A 26497-nucleotide genomic window follows, 5' to 3' on the forward strand; every position below is an offset into this window, starting at 1 on the left:
GTAAGCCTACTGTATTCTTGATGTTTTAGAACTGACTAGCTAGGAAAGCTATTATACTTGAAACAAGCATTTTAGAAAATTATAGTATATAGCATATATATTGATTTTTCAATATAATGAAGGAGAAAAATCCGAATGACATTTAAAAGAGGATAAAGTTGGCAAAGATTATAAAGTAGGCTATTTACCGTCCATAAAACATTTTCAGCTTAGTCATCTCAAACAAAGTGAAAACAGAAATCATAGTTTTTATTTGAATAAATGAGTAGATTCAACTCACATCTTTTTTCCAATATTGGAAATCCATTTTTCTCTTCTATGCCAGTCGTAGTCTCGTCCAGGAAAACGATAGAATATGACACCGTTGGTATTCTGGTACGTATTAGAGCACCCATCTACACAACAGTTTCCCACCATATTGCTAGGAATAAACAATTTGTTTGTTTTTTTTGGTTTTTTTAATTAAAAATTGTTCTTTAAAACAAGACAGAAACAAGTAACAAAAAATTATAACCTCACATTTTTGTTCTTTGGCTTCTTCGAGACTTGTACACATTGGATACGTGAATCTACGGAAAACACAGCTCTCTAATACGCATGTGCAGTTATTGGTTTTGGTCAAGTTGAATCAGTTCCGTTCCCTGTAATAACGGTTACTGAGCAGCGTAATATAACAGAATAGGTACAGAATGGAAACTGTCAATCAAACGCCTATCCAACCAATGCTTTTCACATGGCACAAATACTACAAACCAGTCTAAGCAGCGTAATATAACAGATTAGGTACAGAATGGAAACTGTCAATCAAACGTCTATCCAACCAATGCTTTTCACTTGGCACAAATACTACAAACCTGTCTCTGACAGCACCGTATCGCGCATGCGTTAGCAACGGGTTTTCCCGTTCCATTCAGTCAGTTCTTTGAATGTAACGTTTTTGTGATGATGGTTACCGAGCACTGTAACTGGAGCCAATCGTCATTCTATTTGATGAAGATATTATTATCCAATGATGATTTATCATTAAATCCAATATATTATCATTTTATTTAATAAAAGAAAGAGTACTTTTGAAAAATATAATCAATAAAATATAACAGTATTGTTATTTAACTGATGCTAAAAACACTATAACTAAGTCTGCACATTGTCATTTCAAAACAAAAACCGAACCCTCAACTTCCCCTTTCACATTTAAAACATCAATAAACATACGGTAACTATTTGAAAAATTTCCAATCCCATCCAGCATATTGCAATTTCAAAGCAAAAACCTAACCTAACCCTATGAAACATTATTGAATATAATCCAAGAAAACCTAACCACTAACACCTAACACCTTCACATTCAACAATTTAGATTTCAAAGCAAAATCCTAACCCCCTAACCTATCCTTTCACATTTGAAACATCAAAAAACAAAACTCTAACTGCATCCTAGCCCCTTCTAGCATATTGCAATTTCAAAGCAAAAACCTAACCTATCCTAATAACACATTATTAAATATAACCCAAATTAAACCCAACCTCTAACCCTTTCACATTCAATACTTTAGATTTATTCGTCATCTTTGGAACAAAACATAAACATGTGGTTCATTCCATGAACATATTCACAAACATGTGGCTCATTTCATGAACATGTTCACAAACATGTGGTTCAAAGCAAAATCCTTACCCCCTAACCTATCCTTTTACCTTTGAAACATCAAAAAACATAACTCTACCTAGACCCTAGCCCCTTCTAGCATATTGCAATTTTAAAGCAAAAACCTAACCTATCCTAATAAAACATTATTAAATATAACCTAAATAAAACCTAACCCCTAACTCTTTCACATTCGTTGAACTATAGACAAGGATAGCAACACCATTGCAAATCGTACACTACCATTATAACGTGGACCTCACTATAGATACTCAAAGAATACTTTTGAATAACTATGTTATAACTGTGACTGTTGCTGGCCGTTACTCTGTTTCTGTGACAAAGAGAAGCTGCTCAAATACTATAAAAAAATAGACACGTCACGTGACCTTGGGAAGTTCCAATCCTGGTCTTCTGATTTGCTCGCGGCAGGGAACGAGATCAATTGATCAGGATCAGTAAAGTGATCCGAACAATGCGGCGCTTCCTAACAAGTTGGCGGATTTTTGTGCTAGGGTACTAGCCGAGTTTCCATACTGTATGTTGTTGTATACTGTGGTAATATTCCTCGCGACGCGTGGCTATGAGCAGGCGTCTTGAGACGGGCGGTTAGAACCGCCACGGCTAGAGCGATATAATAATTTGTATAATTATCTCTTCTTACTTGACTGGAATTGGAGCAGAATAAGTTAACTGCAACTCACTGCCAACACACAAGGAATCTTATATGTTGGCAGTGCCGCCGAATTACATCAATAATTATTATTGTTGTGCAAGTTACAATCAATGTCTATTTGAAGGTACTATATACTGCATACTCTAATGATTTTATTGCAAATATGTTATTTTTGCAATAAATGTAATTCAATTAAAAAAAAATAATAATAACCAGTAAGTTCATTAGATTCTAATATCATACATTGAAGATGAATCATAAAAGCAATATAGTAGCTAACATTTCAAATTAATTTGTTACCTTAACATTAAACATGAAAATCCAATGAGTTCAAGTTCAAATTTATTTTATTGAGCCAAAAACAATACACATACAGGCCAAGTCAAAACATCAAAACCAAAAAAGTTTTGTGGCAGCTATCTATTATCGTTACCAGATAGGACGCCTGCCAGCTGCTCGGTTGTAAATTCTCCTGGGAGTGTGGGAGTCAGTCACTCCCTGAGCTCAGTGTGGAACAGAACTCCAGTGTCATTCTGTTAACCTATGATTTGTGCACTCTCGCAAACTCTCCTTCTCTCGCTCTCGCACTCTCATACTCTCATAATCAAATGTTACTCTCAATTATTTCTCAGATAACTATTCCTCTCATTTCAACACTCCATCACTCAAACCTCATATAAGTGCAACATAATTATCTCCAAGGAACCAGCAAGGGGCGCCCCTACCTGCAGCACAATGGAGCAGCCGCACATCCAGTGGTGAGTAATATAATCATTCCCTCACTCAAAGTCCTCCAAAATCCTGTTCATATTTAACAAAAAGAAGTGTTTGAGCTTATGTCAAATAATAATTGATATGATGAGTATTTCAACTTTTTCAATCAAATCAGAGGATAATCTACTACATTTTGAATTTCAACTGAAATTCCACAAAAAACATTATTAGGTCGTGCTTTTTGAAAGCACCTTGACTTCTCTGATGATGTTCTGACCTACCAGAGATAATGTATAATGTATAATCTATGTATCCACAAAGAGGTACATTTATTTATCATTATATTGGAAAAAAACGGTTTCTCAATTTTATTGATAGGTATACATGTAAGATGTATAGAGTAATAAGTATTGTTTAGAATTTACTATGTAAATTTGTAATCTTTTTTACTCTAGTTGCTGCAGAGAAGGAATCCTTTTTGCCACAGAGAAGAAGTAAGAGTAAGTAATCTTAAGTGCATACAGATATACGCGCCGCAAACATGAGCAATTCACTTTTTATCAGCTGATGCCAAGCTTTTTTGACCGAGCTAAGTGAGGTCTAAAATTCAAGTCGACGGTTTGGCATTTTTCTTAATGTTTAAATGTTTGAATGTTTATATGTTGCGCATTTACGGCAAAACGTGGTAATAGATTTTCATGAAATTTGACAGGTATGTTCCTTTTTTAATTGCGCATTGACATATATACAAGGTTTTTGGAAATTTTACATTTCAAGGATAATATAAAAGGAAAAAGGAGCCTCCTTCATACGTCAATATTGGAGTAAAAATCAGACTATTGAATTATTCTATAATCTTAAACTTGTTAAATCAAGATTAATAAGCTTTTTAGAAATTAATAATATTCTTTCTCCTAACCAATTTGGCTTCGGCAAAGGTATAAGTACAGAATTAGCTGTACTAGAATAATAAAAATTTGTAACTAGCAATTTAGAGGAAAAGAATAATTGTCTAGCAGTATTTTTAGATTTGGCAAAGGCCTTCGATTCTGTTTCCCATGACTTATTAATAAAAAAGCTTGAGGCAATAGGTATAAGAGGAGTGCCACTTGAATGGTTCAGATCCTACCTCAGCAATCGACAGCAAAAAACAAAGGTTGAGAACCATATGAGTGCAGAGGGTTCCATGGAGTTCGGAATACCTCTAGGAACAGTTTCAGGACCAATTTTGTATTCGATCTTTGCAAATGAGTTGTGCTCCATTCAAATTCAAGGTAGAGTTATAGCCTTTGCTGACGATACAGTACTCCTTTTTCAAGGAAAAAAATTGGGAAGAAGTGTTCCAAACAGCAGAGATAGAACTCACAAAAATCACTAGTTGGTTAATAAATAATTTATTGTCATTAAATTCAGAAAAAAACAAAATTTTTAGCTTTTTCTTCAACAAATAGCACAAAACCACACATGACAACAATGAAGCTTCATAATTGTGATAGAAATAGTAACAATAATTGTAATTGCCAACTAATAGAACGCTCTGACAATATAAAGTATTCAGGAATAATAGTAGATGATTCATTGAAACGGAACAAGCACATAACATATACAACTGCCAAAATAAGGAAGCTTATATACAAATTCTATCAATTAAGGCGTATCATAGACAAAGAAATGTTAAAAACTGTATACTTAACATTAGTTGAATCTCTTTTAAGGTACGGTCTGTTAGTTTGGGGTGCAGCTAACTTCAGTTTTATAGATCCATTATTTAAAACTCGTAAACGCATTTTGAAAATAATGGGAAACAGGGAAATTCGGTTTCCAACTGTAGAATTATTTATAGAAAATAGAGTACTCAGTGTTAGGCAATTGTATATATTGTTGTTATTAGGGTGTATGAAAAAACATCAAAATAGGAACTATATCATAAATCATAGCCATAATACTAGAACAAGAGAACGTTACAATCAAGAAGTACCACGAATGAATACAGCATTTGGGCAAAGATCACTAGGATATTTAGGGCCTACAATATCTAATAGAATACCATTAGAAATCAAAGGAGAGGAAAATTTCAATAGCTTCAAAAGAAAAATTAGACATTGGTTATTCAGTATTGGGATACAAAGTAGTGAGGAACTAATAGTAATTAGGATTTAGATTTAAGTAGTATTCTTTTTAAATAAGGTAATTTATAGGTAGAAAATTGTAACTCGGTCTAGTATCTTTGTACTAGGTGATGCTTAGAGTAATAGATATAGTTTTAGATTTTTTGGAATTTTTGTATTATCTGTTGTAGCATAATTAGTATTAATTTGATGATAACCTCGACACATATATTATATATAGTGAGGTATCATTTTTGTAATCGCTGAATATTGCTATATTATTAAAAATGTATGAAAAAATAATATGTAATGTATGTATGAATTTATGAATAAACTCCTCTGGATGTGTCGTCCAACATCCAGAGAAATTATTATTATTATTACGGTACTATCATCATTCATTAATCAGCTGACAAGTGATCACACAGATGTGTGGAGAAGCCAGTCAATTGCTGTATTTCCATAAGGTCTATAGTTTCAATCAGGTACTTGTGGATTAGAATACTGCGTGAGGTCTACTGTTCACAGAACTACTAGTATATCTGTATCTTACCGTTTCTGTAAAAAATACAGATATAGTCAGCTGATTAGAACTGTATTGCTTATTTTCGCGGCGCGTATATCTGTACGCACCTTAAGAGTATAAGTAGTAAGTAATCTTCTACTTTGTGTTTTTGCTTTGTTGCAATGTTCAAAAACAGCTATCTAACGGAACTGTTCCAACAAAACAGTTATTAGCGCATGTTCTATAACATGCAGATTTCTCTTGAGAGACACTAACAATATTTCCAGTTTCTATCCATTATGGTTTTGTTTGTTGAAGTTTGAGGTTGTTTGTGGCTTGATTGTTGAGTCTGATCTTTAATTGCATACCAAACTCGTAAAACTGTTGAAAGTTGGTTTTTGTTGTTATTAAACTCTAGTAAGTAAAAACTTATTATTCATGAGAACAAAGTAAATGAACACAAAATGGAAAACATGATTTGTTCGAATACGCAGCAGACTCTGCAGCAACATATCAAAGAGCTTCTGAAACATAATTTTGGTAATTAGCTTACAGTAATATTCTCATAGTGCTGTTAACAATTTTATTGTAATTTTTTGTTATCTCCATCTTATTATGTATTCTTTGATCATCGTACATGTTATGATAAAAAAGTCTTACTAGATCTGATTTAAGAGTCTATATATGTTATCTCAGGGTAGACAGCTAGACTACTAGGGCCGGTTTCCGAGCTCGGGATTTAGCTAAGTTCTAGACTTTAACTGGCTTTAAACTCTGGAGTCAGAAAATTGGCTTTCGGAGTCAGAGCGTTAACGTAGTTGAGGACTTAAATAGACTCTGGAGTTTAAAGATCATGTTAGACCCTGGAGCTTATAATTTCGCTTTCTGAGTAAATGGCTTATTAGTCCAGGACTTGAATTAGATTCTTGCCTCTTTCCGAGTCAAGGATTTATCAAAAATCGTTAAGTTAAGGACTTGAAACAGCGTGATTTTAAACCCTCGATTGGGGTAGGGTTTAAATTCAAGTTCTAGACTTAACTGATCAAACACAATTCAGTTATTGTTTTGGAGTAGATAAAAAGCCAAATAGATGTCATGGAATACCTAAATTATTTGGATTAGTCTATCTAAATTCATGATTTATAGTTTGGAATAAAATTGTATCAGAATTACGTGTAAAAAACATTTTACGACTGTGAATAACCTAAAAATGTTCAAGCAAAATATTACAAGGATTGCCTTGGAATTTATATTCCAATCTGAATGCTATTAATCAATGTCATATTCAACATATTGATAATAATAACAATAAAGAATTATTACTCCAGTTTTTTTCAAAACAAATACGTTTTCAAACTCAATAACCTAATGACATTTTTATTCCAAAATCACTGGTTAGTGATTACTTGTTACTTACTTACTTACTTGTTACTTATATTTGTCCTCCTGAAAGTCTAAAGGCTGGGAGTCGTCATTATTGTTTTTCACGGCAGGTGATTTCCTCCATGTGCATGTCGTATAAATATGTTTAAATGTATGCTCTTCAACATACTCTGATACTGCATAGTAGGGTCGGGCCAATAGGTATGACTTTAGGCCTCTGGCAAATGCTGCCTCGTCATCCATGTCCTACGGGTCACGCGGCAGTAAAAATTGAAAAAGTATGATCCTGCATATGTTGGTGAGCAGCTGTATTTCTTCAGTCTATGTTGTGGTAAGTCAAGATTCTTGTTGTTTCGAAGGTCATAGCAGTGTTTTTCCTGTCTTGTGGTAAGGCCTTTCCTTTTAACCAGATTTATTGTTTCGAGCAGTTACAATGAGACTACTGTGAGCATTTTACTCTCCACAAATAATGGTTTACAGTGCTCTATCATGTTTTTCTCCAATATCGTTCTCAAGGCCCACTTTTGTATTCTCAGGACTCTGTCAAGGTGTGTCTGGGATGCCGATCCTCAGGCAACAATACCGTACCTTAAATGTGAGACAAAGAGTGAGTGGTATGCAATGAATGATGTACTTTTCTCTGATATGTTTCAGATTCTTCGTATAACATACACGGCAGATGCTAACCTTTTGCATAACAGCTCTATATGTTTTCTCCATGTTAAGTGACAGTCAATCGTTATCCCCAGGAATCTTGTGAAGTCTGCCATCATTGAGTCATCATTTGTTTTGTCTCTCATCCGGGTTGTTTTTGATTGGAGTGAATCTGATGTGGACTGTCTTCTTCCTATTAATGGTCAGCTTCAGTCTATTGCATGTATCTGTGGCCTCTTCCAGTGCTGTCTTGACAATTATGTGTGGGTCTTGAAGCTTCTGCGATGGTATCAAGATAGTGGTATCATCGGCAAACAATATGCAACTGTTTCTGTTGTCAATTTCCTTGGGAAGGTCATTGATGTAGACAAGGAACAGTATTGGCCCAAGGATGGATCCCTGGGGCACACCCTGGGACACTGAGTGAGGATTTTTAGTTTACAAGAGCAGTTTTCTTGTGTTGCACTATTTCCACATACTGCTTTCTGTTGGTGAGGTAGTCCTCTATCCACTCCAATGCTCCTCCCTCTATTTTCAATTCTCTCAATTTCAGAGTTAGGATGTTCCAGTCTAGTGTGTCGAAGGCCTTTTGAAGATCTATAAACAGTCCCATAACAGTATTTTTCTCCTCCCAACGTTGGTTTATGTTGTCACACAATTCAGATATTGCAGTTGTAGTGCCTAGACGCTTTCTAAATCCATGCTGTTGTGCTGTTATAAGTTTGTTGCTCTCCAGATGCAGGATAAGCTGGTCATATACTGCTCGTTCCATAATTTTTGAGGTTATAGGTAGGTTTGCTATGGGCCTATAGTTCTTGTGATCCATTTTATCTCCTCCTTTGAATTTTGGAAAAATCTTAGAGATCTTGAGAGCCTGTGGGAATACAGCTTGCTTTAGGGAAGAATTTACTATTTCCAGAAGAGGCTTTGTTAGTTCTTCTTTGCAATTTTTAAATATTTTTCCAGTAATGTCATCATGCCCAGCAGAATTGTTCGATTTTAGTTTGTCTATGAGATGGTGGAGTTGTGCTGTATTTATCATCTGAAATTCACTCAATACTTTGATGCCTGTCAGCTTGGCCATACGTCTTAGAGGAGGGTCAAATCCTGTTGTTGTTGCTGGCTTTGTAAAGGCTTCATTTAGGATGTTGCTAGTGTGAAAAGGATCAGTGATCTTCTGGCCCTCTATTTCCAAACAGAGGCTTTCCTGCCTGTTAAGATTACTTCTGTTCCGTTCATCATTGATCATTTTCCAAAGGGTCTTGGTTTTGTTGTCTGATTCTATGATCCTACTCTTGACATGTATCTTTTTTGTGTTTTACATCCTGGTCATATAGATTTTTTAGTTCTTTGTATTGCCGCCTATGGTCCTCTGATGCAGTTGAGATGAATTTCTCTCTAGCTAGTTGTATTCTGTGTTTCAAAAGAATAGTTTTTTCGTCCCAAAACTTGAACCCCTTTGCTGTAGTGATCTTCCTTGGTCCTCTTGGCATTGTTTCATCCATTTTCTGTCGCATTTTTGTGGCAAAAATATTGTATTTTTCATCGGCAGCGTGTGTCTCAATCACTGGTGACCAGTTGGTATGCTGTAATTTTGAGTTTAACTCTTGAATGTTTCCTTTTGAATAGCTTCTTGCATACCTGTATGTCGGCAGTTCCGGGTTGCATTTGTATTTCATATTGCACAATACAGCATGGTGATCTGAGAAATGGCTCGGGTAGACTGTGGCTTCGATATCTGAAAGTGAGAGGTTATGATAGCATCCATCAAGGCTTGTGGCTGAGTTTGGAGTCACTCTGGTAGGAGGCATATAATGGATTTGGCAGCCATTTTGAGTCAACATATTGTTTAGGTCTTTGAAGTTCTGCTCAGATGTCTTGTGAGTGTCAATGTTTGTGTCACCCAGGATCACTATTTTGTGATGCTTTGCTGAGAAATTCTGCAGCAGGCCTCCAAGTTTAGTGAGGAATTCCTTTATATTACATGGGTCAGGTAATCTATAGGTTCCAATCAAAATCAGGTTTGTCTTCTTTGTTTGAATATTCAAGCCTACTGTTTCAAATTCTTTTTCTGTTGGTTTGTATCGCTCTTCCAGCTTTATTTCTGTTGTGTTGGATAGCATGTCTTCTTTAATGTATATTGCTATTCCCCCCCAGAGGTAAAGGGTCTAGCAGAAACAGGAAACAAGGGAATAACCCGGAATTGAAGTGCAGAGGAGCTCCTCCTTTCGCAATTCATGTTCAGATAGTATCAGGATATCAGGGCTGTATTTGTGGAGATCTATTAACAATCTATCTATTTTCACCTGCAGGCCTCTTTGAATATTAAGATGGAAAACAGTTAATTGACTTGATTTCTTGGTTTTGCTGTCTAAGTTTGGTTTTTTGGTGAGGCTATATTTCCGTTTGGGCTCCTTGTATCATTCCCTAGGATTTGGTGAGGTAGTTGAAGAGCATCAATCAGTCTTTCAGCCAATATTCTTGACCTCTCCCAGTTTAGTTGCCTACCATTCCAGTTTAAGTGGTGTTCCTTAAGATGGTCAGTGTTATCGACAAATGTGGCATTCAGCTGCCAACACATTAATTTTAATGCGTTATTTGTCTCCTGAAGAAATCTTTTATTAATGTCCTCTCTTGGCGGAATGGATGCGACATACCATTTAGTTTTAGGAAAACGTTTTATGTTAGCTTCTATTGTGTACCATAGTGGCCTCATGACTTGGTTAAGTGTTTTAGATCCCAGAAGATTTCTTGATCCAACATGCAGTAGGACTTTTTGTGGCATAGTGGTTTTACTTTTTAGAACTCGACTAATGTCCTGTATTTTGGCATCTGCAATGATTTCTACATCTAAGTTTTTCTTACACATACCCTGAATTATGTCTCCAGCCTGCCTCGCCACAGAATCTGCGACCAGGAGAGCTGTCCTCTTGTTTTCATTATTTTCCTGCTACTCAATTTTCGCAATAGAAGGTTCAGGTTCAAGTTTCTTGTTATTGCTTTTATTTATCGGTACGCTAGTTCTCCGTTTATGATCTTTGACAATTGTTACACTGTGGTCTTGTGGGCAGTCCTCTTCACTCACTGTCAGGCCGCATTCAGACTCCTTCATCAGCGCCTCAGTACGTTTGTGAACTATTTCTCTTTTTTGACATGAGGGCTCCGGGAAAATTCCCTGTGTGAAATCATGGATCAAATTTTCTAGTTTGTATATGACATCAGTCTTTCGTGCAAGTGCGTCTTGGAGCCTATTATTTTCTGTCTTTGTTGCAAGTAACTCATTCTTTAGATCAGATATGTCCTCCATCAATATTTTAACTATACTATCCATGTCTGTGCTTTGTCCTGTTGCTATCAGTTTGGTGATTGTCATTCCACCATCTGTCATTTCTAATGTCGCCTTAGAAGGGTCGTTTCTGTCTTATTTATTATTGTATTTGTTTGATTTAAGCCACCTTGATTTTTTGGTGTTGTACATAATTCACATTGCCATGATTGTATATTATCCTTTGGTATCTTCATCATTTCCTCATATTTTTCATCTGTGATATCAACACATTCGATATGATACCACTTATCTTTATCACAATCACATGCAACCCCCTTTTGATCATATAATACAGGTATTTCACAAATGGGACAATTAAATTTAATAACATCAACTTCAATAGATTTTTTATAATATCATGTTTTTCTTTTGTGTTTTCTTGTTCTTGTCTTGAGAGTTATTTTGTTTTACATGAGATGTCTGTGCATATGGGGACCTGTAATTGTTTTTTTGTCCTTTTGAATTTTTCCCAGGAGTAGTTTTATTTTTTGGGGGAGACATATTCTTCAATTTTGTTTGGATATCAAATCAAGAAGAAGCCTGAGTCAGTGAAATTTACGTTTCACAACAGTTATACAGTTTTAAAAGTGTAGTATAGTTTAAAATTTATCACAGATGTTTTTGGTAATAAAGCTTAAAGTCGTACAATTAGTGCTTTTCAATTTTGCTTAGACATCAAATAAAAAAAGAAGCCTGAGTCAGCGAGGTTTGCGTTCGCTATAGTCAAATACAGTTTTATAAAGTGTGGTATATAGTTTGAAAATTTATCACAGTGCTGGAGTTATCACAGATGTTTTTGGTAATAAAGTTACAAGTCGTACAATTTTATCACAGCCTCTATTCTATATCACAGCTATACGAGCGTAAAATTTATTAATTTTCCAACACAGAAACACATGCACTAAAAAAGTTTTTACGTCTGATCAGGTACTTACTCAAGCGTAAAATTTCGTATTGTAGTAGCATATAGAAATTATTTAAAGCAAAAAGTACTACAACTTAGTCAATGCTGTTAGAAATCAAGTTTAAAAGTTATTTTTCTATAAATGAGAGCATTAAAACAAATATCCAAGATCAGGTAGTTGTATTGGTCTAGGCAAAAATTTTCCAGTCAATGCAATCCTGTTTTGTCGTGATCAAGATATCTCTTGGTAGTTCTATTTAAAAATCATTTTAAAGAAGTGATCAATTTGAAAGAAAGTAGCCAGCAATCCCATTCACTTAGTTAATTTACCAAAGAACTCAAAAATTGATACCTAATAGTCAATAAATAAAAATGAAGCGGCCTCACCAACCATAAGATTGAGGTTAAATATGAACGTTATATATTCACTTGATTTGTAATTTTCCGCGCACTTTCTAACTGAGACTTATATTTTGAGAATTATTTATACACTGTGTTGTATCAATTAGTTATGAAATAATTTGTTTAGAACACGAAATTGATTTATATTCCTATATAAACTGAATAGGAGTGTTGTAATTGTTCGGCTGATCGAATCCGGCGCATGCGCTCCTCCCCGATTTAGTTAGGATCAATGATCAAAAGTAGCATAACGTAAAATGAAATGTTTATTCATTCACCTTTCAAAGGTTTTGCTTTGAATAGGCCTACAAAGAAATCGAAATTTATTTTTACAAAATAGTTTGGAGAGCATGCTCATTTGAATTGTCCCGCTGTAATCCGCTGTTTCCGTTTTGCTATAATGCCAACAATACAACAGCAAAATATTGTGAATTTTCCTCATGTTTACTGCGTTAAAGTCCTGGACTCAAATAAGTCCAGAACTTGATAGACTCTGGAGTTTAGAAGATAAAATCGTGACTCAGAAAGTCAATTTTTTTATTTTTATTTTCAATTTCAAAAGGAGCTTTTCCCCCTCAATGACCAATTTCTGTAATTTTATTTCTAACAGACTGACTAGTTTGACTAGCAGATTGACTAGTTTGCGATAAAACATTGAAAGAGTTTCCTGCTCTTAATTCACCACAGTCAATTATGGTTTCACCCGGCGAATAGAAATTTCTAAGTTCTTCTGTTTCCATTTTCAACGATTTATTTTCAGCTCTCAGTAGTGCATTATCAGCCTCTAAAACTTCTATTGTAGTCATCATTCCAGTAATGTTTGCTCTAAGGTTTTCATTCTCCTGTTTCAAAACGTTCTGAACTCGAAGGGCCGACTCCAATTCTTCTATCCTCGCTTGGTGTGTGTGCATTAAAGATGTTTGTCCTCCTCTACAAGCCTCCAGATCGATTTGTAGACTCATAGCATGTGCAATAATGTCATCTCTTTGTTGCTGAAGCTCAACTTCTCAGAGATTCGTCAAGTGCTACCGAAAGAAGAGATGGAGAGTCTCTTCCGTATGAAGGTGTGTTTACCGCTGCACTTTTTGTTGCTATCTTGTCTGATCCACCACAGGCAACAGGTGAGTTGGGACTACTCGACAAAATTGACTCATCGTTATTTACCTTTTCCCTGTTGGTTGGTGAATTTTCCATGCTAATGTGACCTTCAGTATGTTTTTGGGGTGAATGACTATGTAAACCATCATCTTTCAAAACTTTAGATTTGCTTAAATTAGTTCTAATTGTAGCTGAACATGTACTGAAATTAAGATAGGGCTTACGTTTAAAGCTTATGAATTCAATAATAATTTTTAAAATGATAATTATATTAAAATGTATTATAATTGAATATTGGCAAAGGAATATAAATTCGAATTTATAACTCGGTAGTTTAAGAACAGTTATAGAGATAAAAATAATTAATTAGGCCAAATACCGTAAGGGCTTAACTTATATTCATGAAAGTCCCTTGAAATCAAAACCTCTAGATAAATGTGATGTGGTATTGAAATTAAGAATTTAGAAGCTAATCTATCCGATAAGAAGAAGATGAAGTTTCTAGGTAGGGAAATGAACACAATAAAAGCAATGCTCGATTATGTTTACAACTGAATACCGTCAACAAATATTAATGAAAGTTCTGAAACTTGAAAAACAGGCAGAAAAAATAAAACGAAATAGTCTGTTGTCGAATCGCTCGTACCCCGTCCCACACCGGGCCAAGAGCGACTACTACAGGATGCAATGCTTACAAAAATTACTGAGCAGCCTGCCGACAAAACTATTTCGGCCTGTATCAAAATTAACTCGTCAACAAAGCTCAGTTTCCCTTTCCAGAAAAGTGAACAGAAAAACTAATATTAAGAAATATATTACAAATAGAGAACAACTAATTTTCAGATAGGATATAAATAATTTAATTATTATCATTATTTACGGCAATCTTTTATTTCTATTTTCTTTAGTGTACTGTAAGACAGAGATAATTAAAATCAGAGAAAAAAATACACGTGATCCAATATTGGAATTTAATTTTTCAAGTTGGAATAAATTTTTCCAAAAGTCCAGTTTGAGAAGTAGGTTTCACACGTTTGAAATTCTTCTGTCAAAAGCAAGGATGTTTCAGTGATTTACGAGTACTAAGATTGTAATTGTTATTTATTTATTTTTTATTTTATTTTTATTTGTAATTGTTATATAAATTATTAGATAGAATGCCCCATTCAAGTATATATATTATATATATTACTTCATTATACTTTCAAATGTTACTGAATAATTATGATGAATAAAAAACATGCGAGAGAAATAAATTATTTATTATCATAATCATTATCATCAATTGTTATTCATAATTCATTAATTCACATGGTAGAGCCAATACCTGCTATTACATCGTAATGTACTAAGTAATAGCAGGTATTGGTAAGCACAGCTATAGTGATGTATGAAAATTGACCTGATTATTATAAATCAAGTAATGAATTAATAATGAACTAATACATGAAATAATGCAATTTTCAAATTCAAATTCATTATTCAAATTTTATTTATTCAAGTAAGTTACAATACATTCTGGTTCATACACGAATCTACAATAAATTACAGTACAACAGCCAATTATGCAACAAATTTCACATATTATGAAAACTTATTAATTACAATGAAGATTGAATGCAACGTTATAGAATATTGATAATATAGAATTGTAATATAACTACATAAATCAGCGGTGTTTCAACAATGAATAAATGATAATTTCAATGAATCAATAAACTATCACTACCCCAACAAATGTTGGGACATTACTACCCCACTATATATTATATGTGTTGGGGTATAAGTAATTAGTTGCTTATTGCGTGTAATAATTACTATTTACAAACTTCATTCACTGATATGGGATTAAAGTTTTTTATAATAAAATTAGTAAAAATGTATAATACAAACAAACAAAATTATGGAATTAGTAAATAAATATTAATGTTCTATTAAGGATAATAATAAGAAAGGTTATTTTTAGAAAAATGAAAAACAGTAAAGAGTGGAATGAAGAATAAATAGTTTCAATATTTACAGTCTAACTAAATACACCCCACTATATATTATATGTGTTGGGGTATAAGTAATTAGTTGCTTATTGCGTGTAATAATTACTATTTACAAACTTCATTCACTGATATGGGATTAAAGTTTTTTATAATAAAATTAGTAAAAATGTATAATACAAACAAACAAAATTATGGAATTAGTAAATAAATATTAATGTTCTATTGAGGATAATAATAAGAAAGGTTATTTTTAGAAAAATGAAAAACAGTAAAGAGTGGAATGAAGAATAAATAGTTTCAATATTTACAGTCTAACTAAATTTTCACAATTTTCCACTCCAATATCAACCAACCAGGAAAATAAACTTTTCTTGAACCTGTGTCTATTGAATTCTTCCCTAATTGTGATTAAGAAACTGCATTAGTCCTAGAATTTAAGTGATGATTAGAAAGAAGTTATTATTAAATAAGAAATGAATTAAATCTAATTTACCAGCCCAAACGTTATGAAGTAAGTTTTTAGGTTATTAAGCTACAACGTTAGTACATTCATTCCCAACACGATAGAGCAAAAACAGTATTATCTTATCTGAGGCAGGCAGGCAGCTACGAAAACAACCGGTCATCTCCACGGCTCGAGCCGAACTGTGTCATCAGCATATATAAAATATCTTGTTCTGCGTGACACTGGTTGGTCATTTACATATATATTGATTATAGAAGTGAATATATATATATAAAGATATAGAAGTCAATGGCTAGGTAAAAGATAGGCAACGCTGTTCTCCTATCTTTCTCCACTGTAATTATAACGTGTACCTCACCATAGCCAGCTGTTTACCTATTTGATAGTAAACTAGCTCTATGTAATCCAACTAACTGGAACGCTGAATAGGAAATGTCTGAAATTCCAATTTATAATTTATTATTTGTTTCGTTCAATTTTTATAGGTTTAGTTGAATAAAAATTTGATTATTTGAATTCGATTTTTCAAGTGTCTATATTAAGCTGCTTACACTTATGTGCCACGATCACACAAGCAACTCTTGCTCGTCTCAGATGCTCGTTATAATCATTGATCTAAGCAATTCGGCTGAAGTGAAGTGACAAGACTATATTAATTTATGCACGCGCAATCAACGGGCTCAGCTCTCGTCCAATTTGACGAACAAAACGCTCTGCTCGCGACTTGGCGAATCCTTGTTTGTGAAAAGCGTGGTGAGGGAAATGACAGCTACTGCTTCAAATGTGTTCAACTATTATCCTTGTATTTATTATTGCTAGCTACCACATAAATCACAGTTTGCGTCTGTGCTTCAAATGTGTCCAATTATCCATGTAGGTATTTGTTTTTTCTATGATATGAAATGTAGTTTTTGTCTGTTCAGGAATTTCAAGTAAATAATCGTATCTTTCACCATCATACGAGTCCAAATTCCAGTAATAAATTATTGCGGCTCCTATGCCATTCACTAGTCCTCTTTTAGATCTCTTTCATTAGTCACACTTATGATATCTAAACTTATCTTCTATTACATTCCTAGTATGATTAATAAATTTCAAATAGTTTACTATATATCTCTGCTTTACTACCATTATCAGTTATATATTCTACATTTTCCTTATTGGAATCTTATTTCTAATATTTTCAGTACCTTATCATAATACATATTCAAATTATCAACATGATCAAAATACTTTTTAGTTCATAATAGTGGATAAAAGTGTGTTTTGAAATCTCTAACTTTGCAGAGCCTAAATCTGCTGCAATATTCCTAGATTACTACTTATATTCCTGAATTCTTCAGCTTTAGAAGAATGATTCGCCATACTCATTAGGCAGAGGAGGAACAATACTAAAATCGAGTTCATCTTGTCACAGTCCCGGGTTGAAAGTCTTCAAAGGTGGAAGTCCTTAGAAGTTGAAGTCCGTAGTAGTCTTTAGAAGTTGAAGTCCGTGGTAGTCCTTAAAAGTTGAAGTCCGTTGTAGTCCTTAGAAGTTGAAGTCCGTAGTAGTCCTTAGATGATGAAGGTCCTTGGTTGTCCTGATATTGAAAGTCTGTTGCTTTTTCTTGATTCATTTGTAGATGAAATACGGTATTGTTAACACTTTACTATAGCACGTATTTTATAATTTTTCACACTTGTCCCGATATTAGGTGGACTGAGTAAGAATATAATTTTGCAATTAACACTCACGAATTTTAATAATATAATAGTTCAAACTTATTCAATTTGGTACGAAGTTATTTTTGATGATTGTTCACTTATTTAAGTCCGATGTTAGGTGACTGATACAACTTTTTCGTAAGTTCATGAACACTTCATTAACGGTTAAAACCGAAAAAACCAAATTCTCGTTTTTGAAGTGTCCTACCGACTGCGCCAGTTAAGATTGCAATTAATCAAATAGTCTTTTTAAAAAATGAATTTATTTGTTAACCACATATACAATAATTTTATATCTCGCGATAGAGCTCCGTTCGCTATGTCCGCTAGCTTGGAAATGACTACTAAATACAATGTTACCTTCCACTACAAACTATGCTACATCAACAATAATGGAATGAGGAGTGCTGACTATATAAGTAATTAGCTATAAACTTATAAAAGATATAGAAGTCAATGGCTAGGTAAAAGATAGGCAACGCTGTTCTCTATCTTTCTCCACTGTAATTAAACGTGTACCTCACCATAGCAGCTGTTTACCTATTTGATAGTAAACTAGCTCTATGTAATCCAACTAACTGGAACGCTGAATAGGAAATGTCTGAAATTCCCATTTATAATTTATTATTTGTTTCGTTCAATTTTTATAGGTTTAGTTGAATAAAAAATTTGATTATTTGAATTCGATTTTCAAGTGTCTATATTAAGCTGCTTACAACTTATGTGCCACGATCACACAAGCAACTCTTGCTCGTCTCAGATGCTCGTTATAATCATTGATCTAAGCAATTCGGCTGAAGTGAAGTGACAAGACTATATATTTATGCACGCGCAATCAACGGGCTCAGCTCTCGTCAATTTGACGAACAAAACGCTTGCTCGCGACTTGGCGAATCCTGTTTGTGAAAAGCGTGGTGAGGGAAATGACAGCTACTGCTTCAAATGTGTTCAACTATTATCCTTGTATTATTATTGCTAGCTACCACATAATCACAGTTTGCGTCTGTGCTTCAAATGTGTCCAATTATCCATGTAGGTATTTGTTTTTTCTATGATATGAAATGTAGTTTTTGTCTGTTCAGGAATTTCAGGCAAAAAAGCAACGATATCGAATGTGCGCGCTAGCCAGCCAGGACTGGAGCGTAACGAGGAGACGGTCGACTGCTTCGGAGATCGATTCCAGCTTTGCTTTGAATTTGCCAACCAGTTCGTCTACTGGGATGTGGTTTTAGACTCTTCATCAGCCGACAATCCACCGGATTTCGATCTGAATAACGACGCTTTCACTAATAACTACATTACAGTTGACTTGCTGGAGGAGGCCGTACCAAGTCTCAACAATTGGCAACCCAACAATCCCGATGCGCTTAAGAATGTTGTATGTGAACTTTTGCAGCTGTTCAAGAAATATCAGGTCAGTTAAGAATGCTTTTATGTAAATATACACCATAGAGAGCACATAAACACCAGTGAGTGGTACATCAGTGGATCACTAACATATTGTGGGTGTTATGATTGTTTGCAAAGTAACAAAATATGAGTTCACCTTAACCGAGATTTCAAACTCCCATTGCAAAATCGTCTTTAATTTTACATTAAACAGATTATAATAATCCCTTCATTTCAGGCGAACCTGTTCTTACTGACATAATCACTTGTCACTTGAATTAAGAGTCAAATATTTTCTACTTGATAAAAATGATGTTTTCTGTCAGACTTAACTTGAGTGGATTTTGCCTTTTTTTAGGCCTGCATGTAACATGCCAGTTTAAACGGAGATACATCATCTGTTGGTTCAAACTCTGTAACGCATTAATGCAATCATATCTTCAAGTGAACGTAGATTAGTGTTAAACTTAGATGTTGTTGCTTATGGACGTGTTTTTGCATAGTTCGAGTTTGGTTTTAATTTATCCATACACAAACGGTTACAAGTTTCAGATGAATAAAATATTATATCAATATCTTCCAAATCCGTCAATCTGCAATTCGGTTTTTTGTAAAACAATGTATGTAATTTATTCCTGCAGTATTTATTTGATAATGTATAAAAATCAGTCAACTAAAATGTATATATGATAATGTATCAAAATTTTTATTCCACTAAACATTTAATAAACATTTAGAAGAATTTGTATACACATTTTTTACTGTTTGATAAGTTTGAACATAAAACTCAAACTCATATAATTTAATAAATAATATCTATAAATTATTATTTTAGCATGACTCAAGTACCTTTTCTGGGAATGCAATGTGGTATTTATTTTTGTATTTCAGGTGGATCAATTGAAAGAGTTGCAGAATTACATTAATTATGAGAACGCAATGGAGAGTGGTTTGGTTAGTGATTCCGAAGTTTTGATCGATTCAACTGGTTTCACTACGTTTCTTTTTCGCCTTCCTATGGATATGAGTGATTTCGATGTTGGAGGTGAGTCAATATTCATAAAAAAGCACTTGTCATGATTGTGAGAAAAAACAAGTGGTCCCATAACTAATTATCTCACAAATTTAGATATTCACTCTAATAGACAGAAAAGAAATCAGACTACACCTCATTGTAGCCAAAATACGAAAAAGAAAAACCGTGAGCACCCCAGTAATTTTACACAATACGAAGTATCTACGCGTTACTATTACAAAGTATTTTTCACTGCGTTATTAGTCAACTTTATGTTGATAAAGTTGTCTTTATGAATAAATTACTTATGCTGATAAATTTGTTTATCTGATTGATTATATTAACCTCAATATAAAGAATTAGGCATACTAACCGTTCCCTCTATTTATATCCATGAGGTGATTATGCATGTTAGAAGAAAGACAATGACTAGAAATGCTTATTCGCATGGATACAATACTAGAAATAGAGGAGACTATGCTTCACTGTATCACAGAACAGCTCTTTTTGAGAAAAGACCTACTTATATGGGCCTTCAATTTATTAGAAAGATTCCTACTCACTTGAAAAATTGTGAAGATGTCGATGTTTTTGAGAAGGAGTTGAAAAGTTTTTTGATGCTTGGAGTATTTTATACCACAGAAGAGCTTGTGTGTAGAGAGGGTTCCTTTGTGTGATTTTTTCTTCTTTTTTAATACTGTATGTATTATACATTTTTGACAATTCCTATACTCTGATTAGAGTCTCTGGGAAGCTTTAAAAACAAACAAACAAATATTATTTTATTTACAGCTTATTATTAAAATCAATTTATCAATCTTCATAATTTATTTTGTATGTTCTAAATGAAAAGAGCAGTGGACTTTGGTAATAAATTAATGAAACAACTAAGAGTGTTATTTCTAAATCTAACCCAATCATACATAAAGTTTTAAATGATTGTTGTACATTCAAAATTGATCAGAAATTGAATGCAAAACGTGAATGAATGTTTGAGAGATGCAATTTAATTGAAATTCATTGAAACCTGAGTCCAAAGTAACTTGGAAAAAACACTTGAGTAGACATGAAACACGTAGTTGCGACGCACTGAATTGAAAGTTGTGAAAATTTAAGACTTCAAAGTTTAAATTCAAGATTGATTGTAGACACTTCATAACATTTGAAAAGTGATCTGAAGATTGAAATTGAGTGCAAAAGATGGTTTCAAAACTTGAAGAAGGCAGAGCTACAATAATCCCTGGACAAAATGAGTTAGAGCGAAGATGAACGGAAAAACCAAGTTTATGAGAGACGAAGCAGGGGGTAAAAGCAGTATTGTACAATGCAAAACCAAAAACAAGCTATAAAAGTTTAGACCTGAAAACAACCTAATTAGGACAATCGACAAAAGCCTTTAAAAAATATGCAATGTATTCTAAAGATATAATTAAGAAAGAATGACAAAACACAAGAACGAACAACAAGTCAGCTGATCAAAATAAAGTTGGCAGCGCACCAAGATTCAAACACTGCCAGCGTGACTACTATGAAGAAGCTGATAAGTGAAGAATGGACGGCAGACGAAATCTAACATATTTATTCAATTGATTATATTATTAATGTAAATTTTTTTTACAGTTCATTTTCAAAATCAATTTATTATTCTTTATTTCAAATTGTTGTTTACTGACTCGCGCTACGCTTTCGGCAAGTGGCCTTGCATTCTGTACCCCGATGAGGTGGATGAGAGACTCCGCGCTTCGCGCCCAGACCAAACGGAGTCTTCATACATATTCTAATTTCTCTGTATTCACTGTCTTTACTTTGATAATTATTTAATCTTCATTATTTTACCATTTTCTCGGTTCCTATTTTTCTTTATTAAAAAACTGTTTCATTTTCTCAGTAAATAGTGCCGTGCTACCAATTTCTCCTAAATAGGTTGGATAGCATTTCTCACCTATTAACCTAAAGGAAGTTATCGGCTCCAAAATGGTAGATTCTTGATAAATTATGAATGGATCTATTTCTTATGAATGAGAAATCCAGTTTTCAGAGCAAATCAACTTAAAATCTTCATAGGAATTTTGGCAATATACAACACAAATCCACAAAACAATACCTTACACACTTAAACATCTAGCATCATTACAAGCTAAATACTTATCCATTTATATAGTTGAAAAACAATGGCTATAGGCTTGTAGACACACAAATCAAATTATACAAACTTAGAACACCATAAAACTGTTCAATTCTCAAATTAAAACATTATAAATTTCAATTAAACAGAAAAATATACAGAGAGCACGAAATTAGAACACATAGCCAGCCACCATTTTTTAGAGAGAGCCTAACAAGTCCAGAGCAAAGCCACACCTCAAACCAGTGACGACGTTATGAACACGTCACCGATATTAAATTCCAAAAAAATATAAATTACAAGTTTAGAATTTACATTTAACATTTGTTCTCAATAAAACTTTATTTCGAAACTGTTATTTTAAATTTATATATCCTCTATATTTATAATGATCTATTTATCTGTTAATTCTGTTAACTCAGTTTCGGTGATACCATGGAATGTGCAACACAATTATTTATGATAAATTCTCAGTTAAAAGTTGTCCGCATATTGATTATCTGATATCGCATCTCTGATATTTACTATCAAGTTTTATAGATCTCGAATTGAAGATTCGATTTTAATCGAGAAAAATGTAATATTATAATAGCCTATATAGCTCATTCATGGTACGTTGATAGGTTATCGCTCAAATAAGTTCATGTGCCTGCTACTCCCGTTGGACTAATATTAGTCCAGTCAATATAGACATGAAAAAGAGGTGTGCTTGCAATTTATATTGTAGTTCTGATTTTTTAATATATTATTTGGGTACATAAGAGAAGTCCAGAACCAATTTCTTCATGCAAAATTTCCTTGTGCTAGATACAGGATGGCACAAAAACCTCGTATTTTCGGATCATTTTCCAGTTTTCAGTTATTTCTGCCAAATCTCGTAATCGGACAGTAAAGTTGCTCCCACCTTTTTTCTAGATTATGAAATTCTGAATAAAATGAGATCTTTCGGCTCTATGAAATGAACTCTCTATCTCCAATGAGTACTGAATTATGATTTTTCAAAAATGAGTGAAATTTGAAGATAAAATCAATTTTTATGAATTTTAGTTTTTGATCAACAATATCTTCCGATTGTTACCATTTGGATGTATAATTCAAGATCCCTCTTGGCGTATTTTTGTGCTCTACAATCTAAGATCAAGTAGAGCGCTCTATCTCATATAGATTTCCAGATACACCTGACAACAATGCTCGTTGTATTGTGAAAAACACCTAATTTTCAGCTTCAACCATCATCACCAACTACATTGTCCTCACATTGATATTAGCAGGATGACATAAGTTCATGAGACTATGTTTTATGAAATCACCCCGTTAGATGCACTTCATTTCAGTATTTCCTAGTGGAGAGGCGCGCTTAAGGACACCTCAAGGATCAAAATTTCAAACACTTATAACTTTTGACACAATGCTCAGATTTCATTGCATGAAGCAATTGGTTCTGGACTTCTCTTATGTACCCAAATAATATATTAAAAAATCAGAACTACAATATAAATTGCATGCACCAATGTATATAGTTACTGGACTTTATGTTTTGAAAATTTGAAAAGTCACTCTTTTTTCAGACCTGTCTTGCAATCAAGGAAATCATTTTATTTATTCTTATGGCTTTTATCGGCAGAGAGATCCTTTCGGATGTTTTGCTTTGCCGTATTACCCAATGTCATTTCCTATCAACACTCAAGCTAATAGGTTATGTATTAGGTTCTTCATGTTTTCTTAATAGAAATTATACTTTTAATTTACTGAGTTTTCATTATAAAGCTTAAAATCAAGAAAACTATTTTCAAACATAAATTCATATTTAAAAGCAAACAAATATAAAATTTTGATGATACTGGTAATATTGAACTGAAAATTTCACATTACAAATTTTTCCATGGCAAGGAAATCATTGATTCCATATTTCAACAAACTAATACAAATTATGGTGGTGATCAATTCAATTTAACTTTTTATTCGTATAATTATTGATTGAAATGGTTGATTTGTAATATATGTTTGGTTTTTCAGACACGGAAGATGATTATGCGATCCACGTATCTCTTGAGTTCAGTCGACCAACTGCCAAAATGACAAAACCTAAAATAAAGTTGACACCAGCTCTCCTAGATGTGATGCACATCAAACAATTCAGTCAAAAGCAAGGTGAGGCTCTCGTCAATATTTATTATTCATAAACAATTAAAACTTTGGCATTCGCTGACATTCGAACACGTCCATTTTCATTATGTGTTATTACTATTTATCTGCTTCTCCAATCAAGATGGTTAAAAATAATGTAGTGATTCACGAGAAACAATATTTTAAGTCTGTCAGCAATTGTCAAGAATTTTTAATTTCTTTGGATCACAACTACCGTGAAATGGGAACTAGTTCAATTAAATATTGCAGCATGCTTGTAAAGTTTGGCCTTTTACTGCTATTATTATATGCTAAGATGAAAACATATATTTAGTATTCTAACATAGTTATACAATGAAGAAACCAAATATGAATAAAAATACTAGGGTCATTTTTTAAAACTCCGCTGGACCATAAATAAAAGCAGAATTTATATAATAGAATAATTTTATCACCTAAATTTACTTACACTCATAATTATTCTTCAAAATAATTGCCAAGAAGATTGAGGTGTAACCGCCCCCAGATGGGGGGGGGGGTAGAAGAGATATCTCTAAATTCTAAATGATGAGTCATGAGGTTTTATCAATAACAAACTTCAGCTTTCTATTCAACTTCTTTAAATTTTATTGACTGAACTAATCTAACAGAAATTTTAACAACAAATAATAATCGAAAACATTCTATTACATCTATATATAATAAGAGAGAATAGGGTTGTGGTTGATCGTTTGTTCGCATCAAAACATGTCAACTTGTGGATTGCATACCGGAAAAACGGAAATTTATTTATTTTATTGAAAACAAGAATATGTGGAAGCAACAGATCAATGATCCATTTTGCTTCCATTACATTAATCGTTTGAAAAACAAAGAAAATTTGAGATCTAAATTATTTAGATCTCCAAATTTTGCACATATATTCTGAAAATATCAATCTCGAATCTCAAAGCTCAAATTTCAATTTTCCTTCTAGATTATTCAGAATTTATGTTCAAATTTCATTCATGGGACATGAATACATACCATATCTTCTATCTATATATATAAAAGTGAAATGGCACTCACTGACTGACTGACTGACTCACTCACTCACTCACTCACTCGCAGAACTAAAAATCTACCGGACCAAAAACGTTCAAATTTGGTAGGTATGTTCAGTTCGCCCTTTAGAGGCGCACTAAGAAATATTTTGGCGATATTTTAACTCTAAGGGTGGTTTTTAAGGGTTTAAAGTTCGTCTTTTAGCATGTATATTCTTCTTATTCCAATATCTTAAAATTATAATTGAAATGTCCATACCATAATATGTTGATATAGAAATATAATCTAAAGAGAGTACCTCTTCGAAACAGTTGTTCTGGTAACTAAATTAAAAATTTGGTCAGGTTGGCATTAAGTTGAGTTGACTTTGTTAGGTTGGCACCAAGTTGAAGATTGAAATGCATTTATCCAGGACCTCTTAAATACCAATTTATCCGGTACCTCCTAAATACCTATTTAGGAGGTCCTGATTTATCGCGGAAAAATTGATTGAGTACTGCTACTTCAATCAGAGCTATTCCTGGGAATATTATATTATTAGCCGTCAGGCTCGCTTCGCTCGCCATATGCGTTTAGCCAGACGTTTAGTCTGGACCCCCGACTGGATCGTCCTAACATATGATAAAAATATGAAATAACATTTCAAATTTGATAGTTGGCTCTTTAGAGGCGCAATAAGAACAGAATTGGAAAAATTTCCAAAGATACGCCCAAAATCTGCGTTTTTTAGCGTTTTCTCAGCTTTATCGGGAACAAATAAACAGAAAATGCTCAAATTCACTACAGAAGTTCAGCTGGGGTGCAATAATGTTGTGTTAGAAGGAATTTGAAATAACGCCAAATATACGCCCAAAATCTGCGTTTTTCCAGCGTTTTTTGCGCTTTCTCAGCTTTATCGAGAACAAATGAACATAAAATGTTCAAATTTACTACAGAAGTTCAGCTGGGGTGCATTAATGTTGTGTTAGAAGGAATTTGAAATAACGCGAAAGATACGCCCAAAATTAGCGTTTTCCCAGCTTTTCTGCGTTTCCTCACCTTTTTCAATAATATGATGGAAATATATTTAAAAAACTTAATACACAGGTTTAGCTGAGGTGGAAGAATTTTGTTCGCCAAAGATACGTCGATATAGTAACAGGTGTTTTTCGAGATCAAATTGACATAATACGTTCAAATTCGGTACAGAGGTTCCGCTGAGGTCTATATGCAG

At 33.5% G+C, this 26497-nt stretch overlaps 2 protein-coding genes across 3 annotated transcripts in view; one reads left to right on the forward strand and one right to left on the reverse strand.

Moving 5' to 3' along the window:
* LOC111055016 (gastrula zinc finger protein XlCGF26.1) overlaps positions 1–585 on the reverse strand; it is a 36214-nt gene extending 35629 nt beyond the window's left edge. Inside the window, exon 1 of one of the 2 annotated variants that reach the window (XM_039425753.1) lies at positions 281–585. In XM_039425753.1, the coding sequence (XP_039281687.1) occupies positions 281–417 (137 nt within the window). In that variant the 5' untranslated portion in view covers positions 418–585. The remainder of the gene's footprint in view (positions 1–280) is intronic. The other variant, XM_039425754.1, reaches the window with a different exon arrangement.
* A 5353-nt stretch (positions 586–5938) lies between these two features.
* Positions 5939–26497, forward strand: part of LOC111049053 (BRISC and BRCA1-A complex member 2) — a 37362-nt gene continuing 16803 nt past the window's right edge. Inside the window, exons 1-4 of the mRNA XM_022335046.2 lie at positions 5939–6191; positions 18667–18998; positions 19865–20018; positions 24130–24264. Coding sequence (XP_022190738.1) covers positions 6116–6191; positions 18667–18998; positions 19865–20018; positions 24130–24264 — 697 coding nt within the window. The 5' untranslated portion in view covers positions 5939–6115. The remainder of the gene's footprint in view (positions 6192–18666; positions 18999–19864; positions 20019–24129; positions 24265–26497) is intronic.

The sequence above is a fragment of the Nilaparvata lugens genome, chromosome 4, assembly GCF_014356525.2.
Source record: "Nilaparvata lugens isolate BPH chromosome 4, ASM1435652v1, whole genome shotgun sequence".
NCBI lineage: Eukaryota > Metazoa > Arthropoda > Insecta > Hemiptera > Delphacidae > Nilaparvata > Nilaparvata lugens.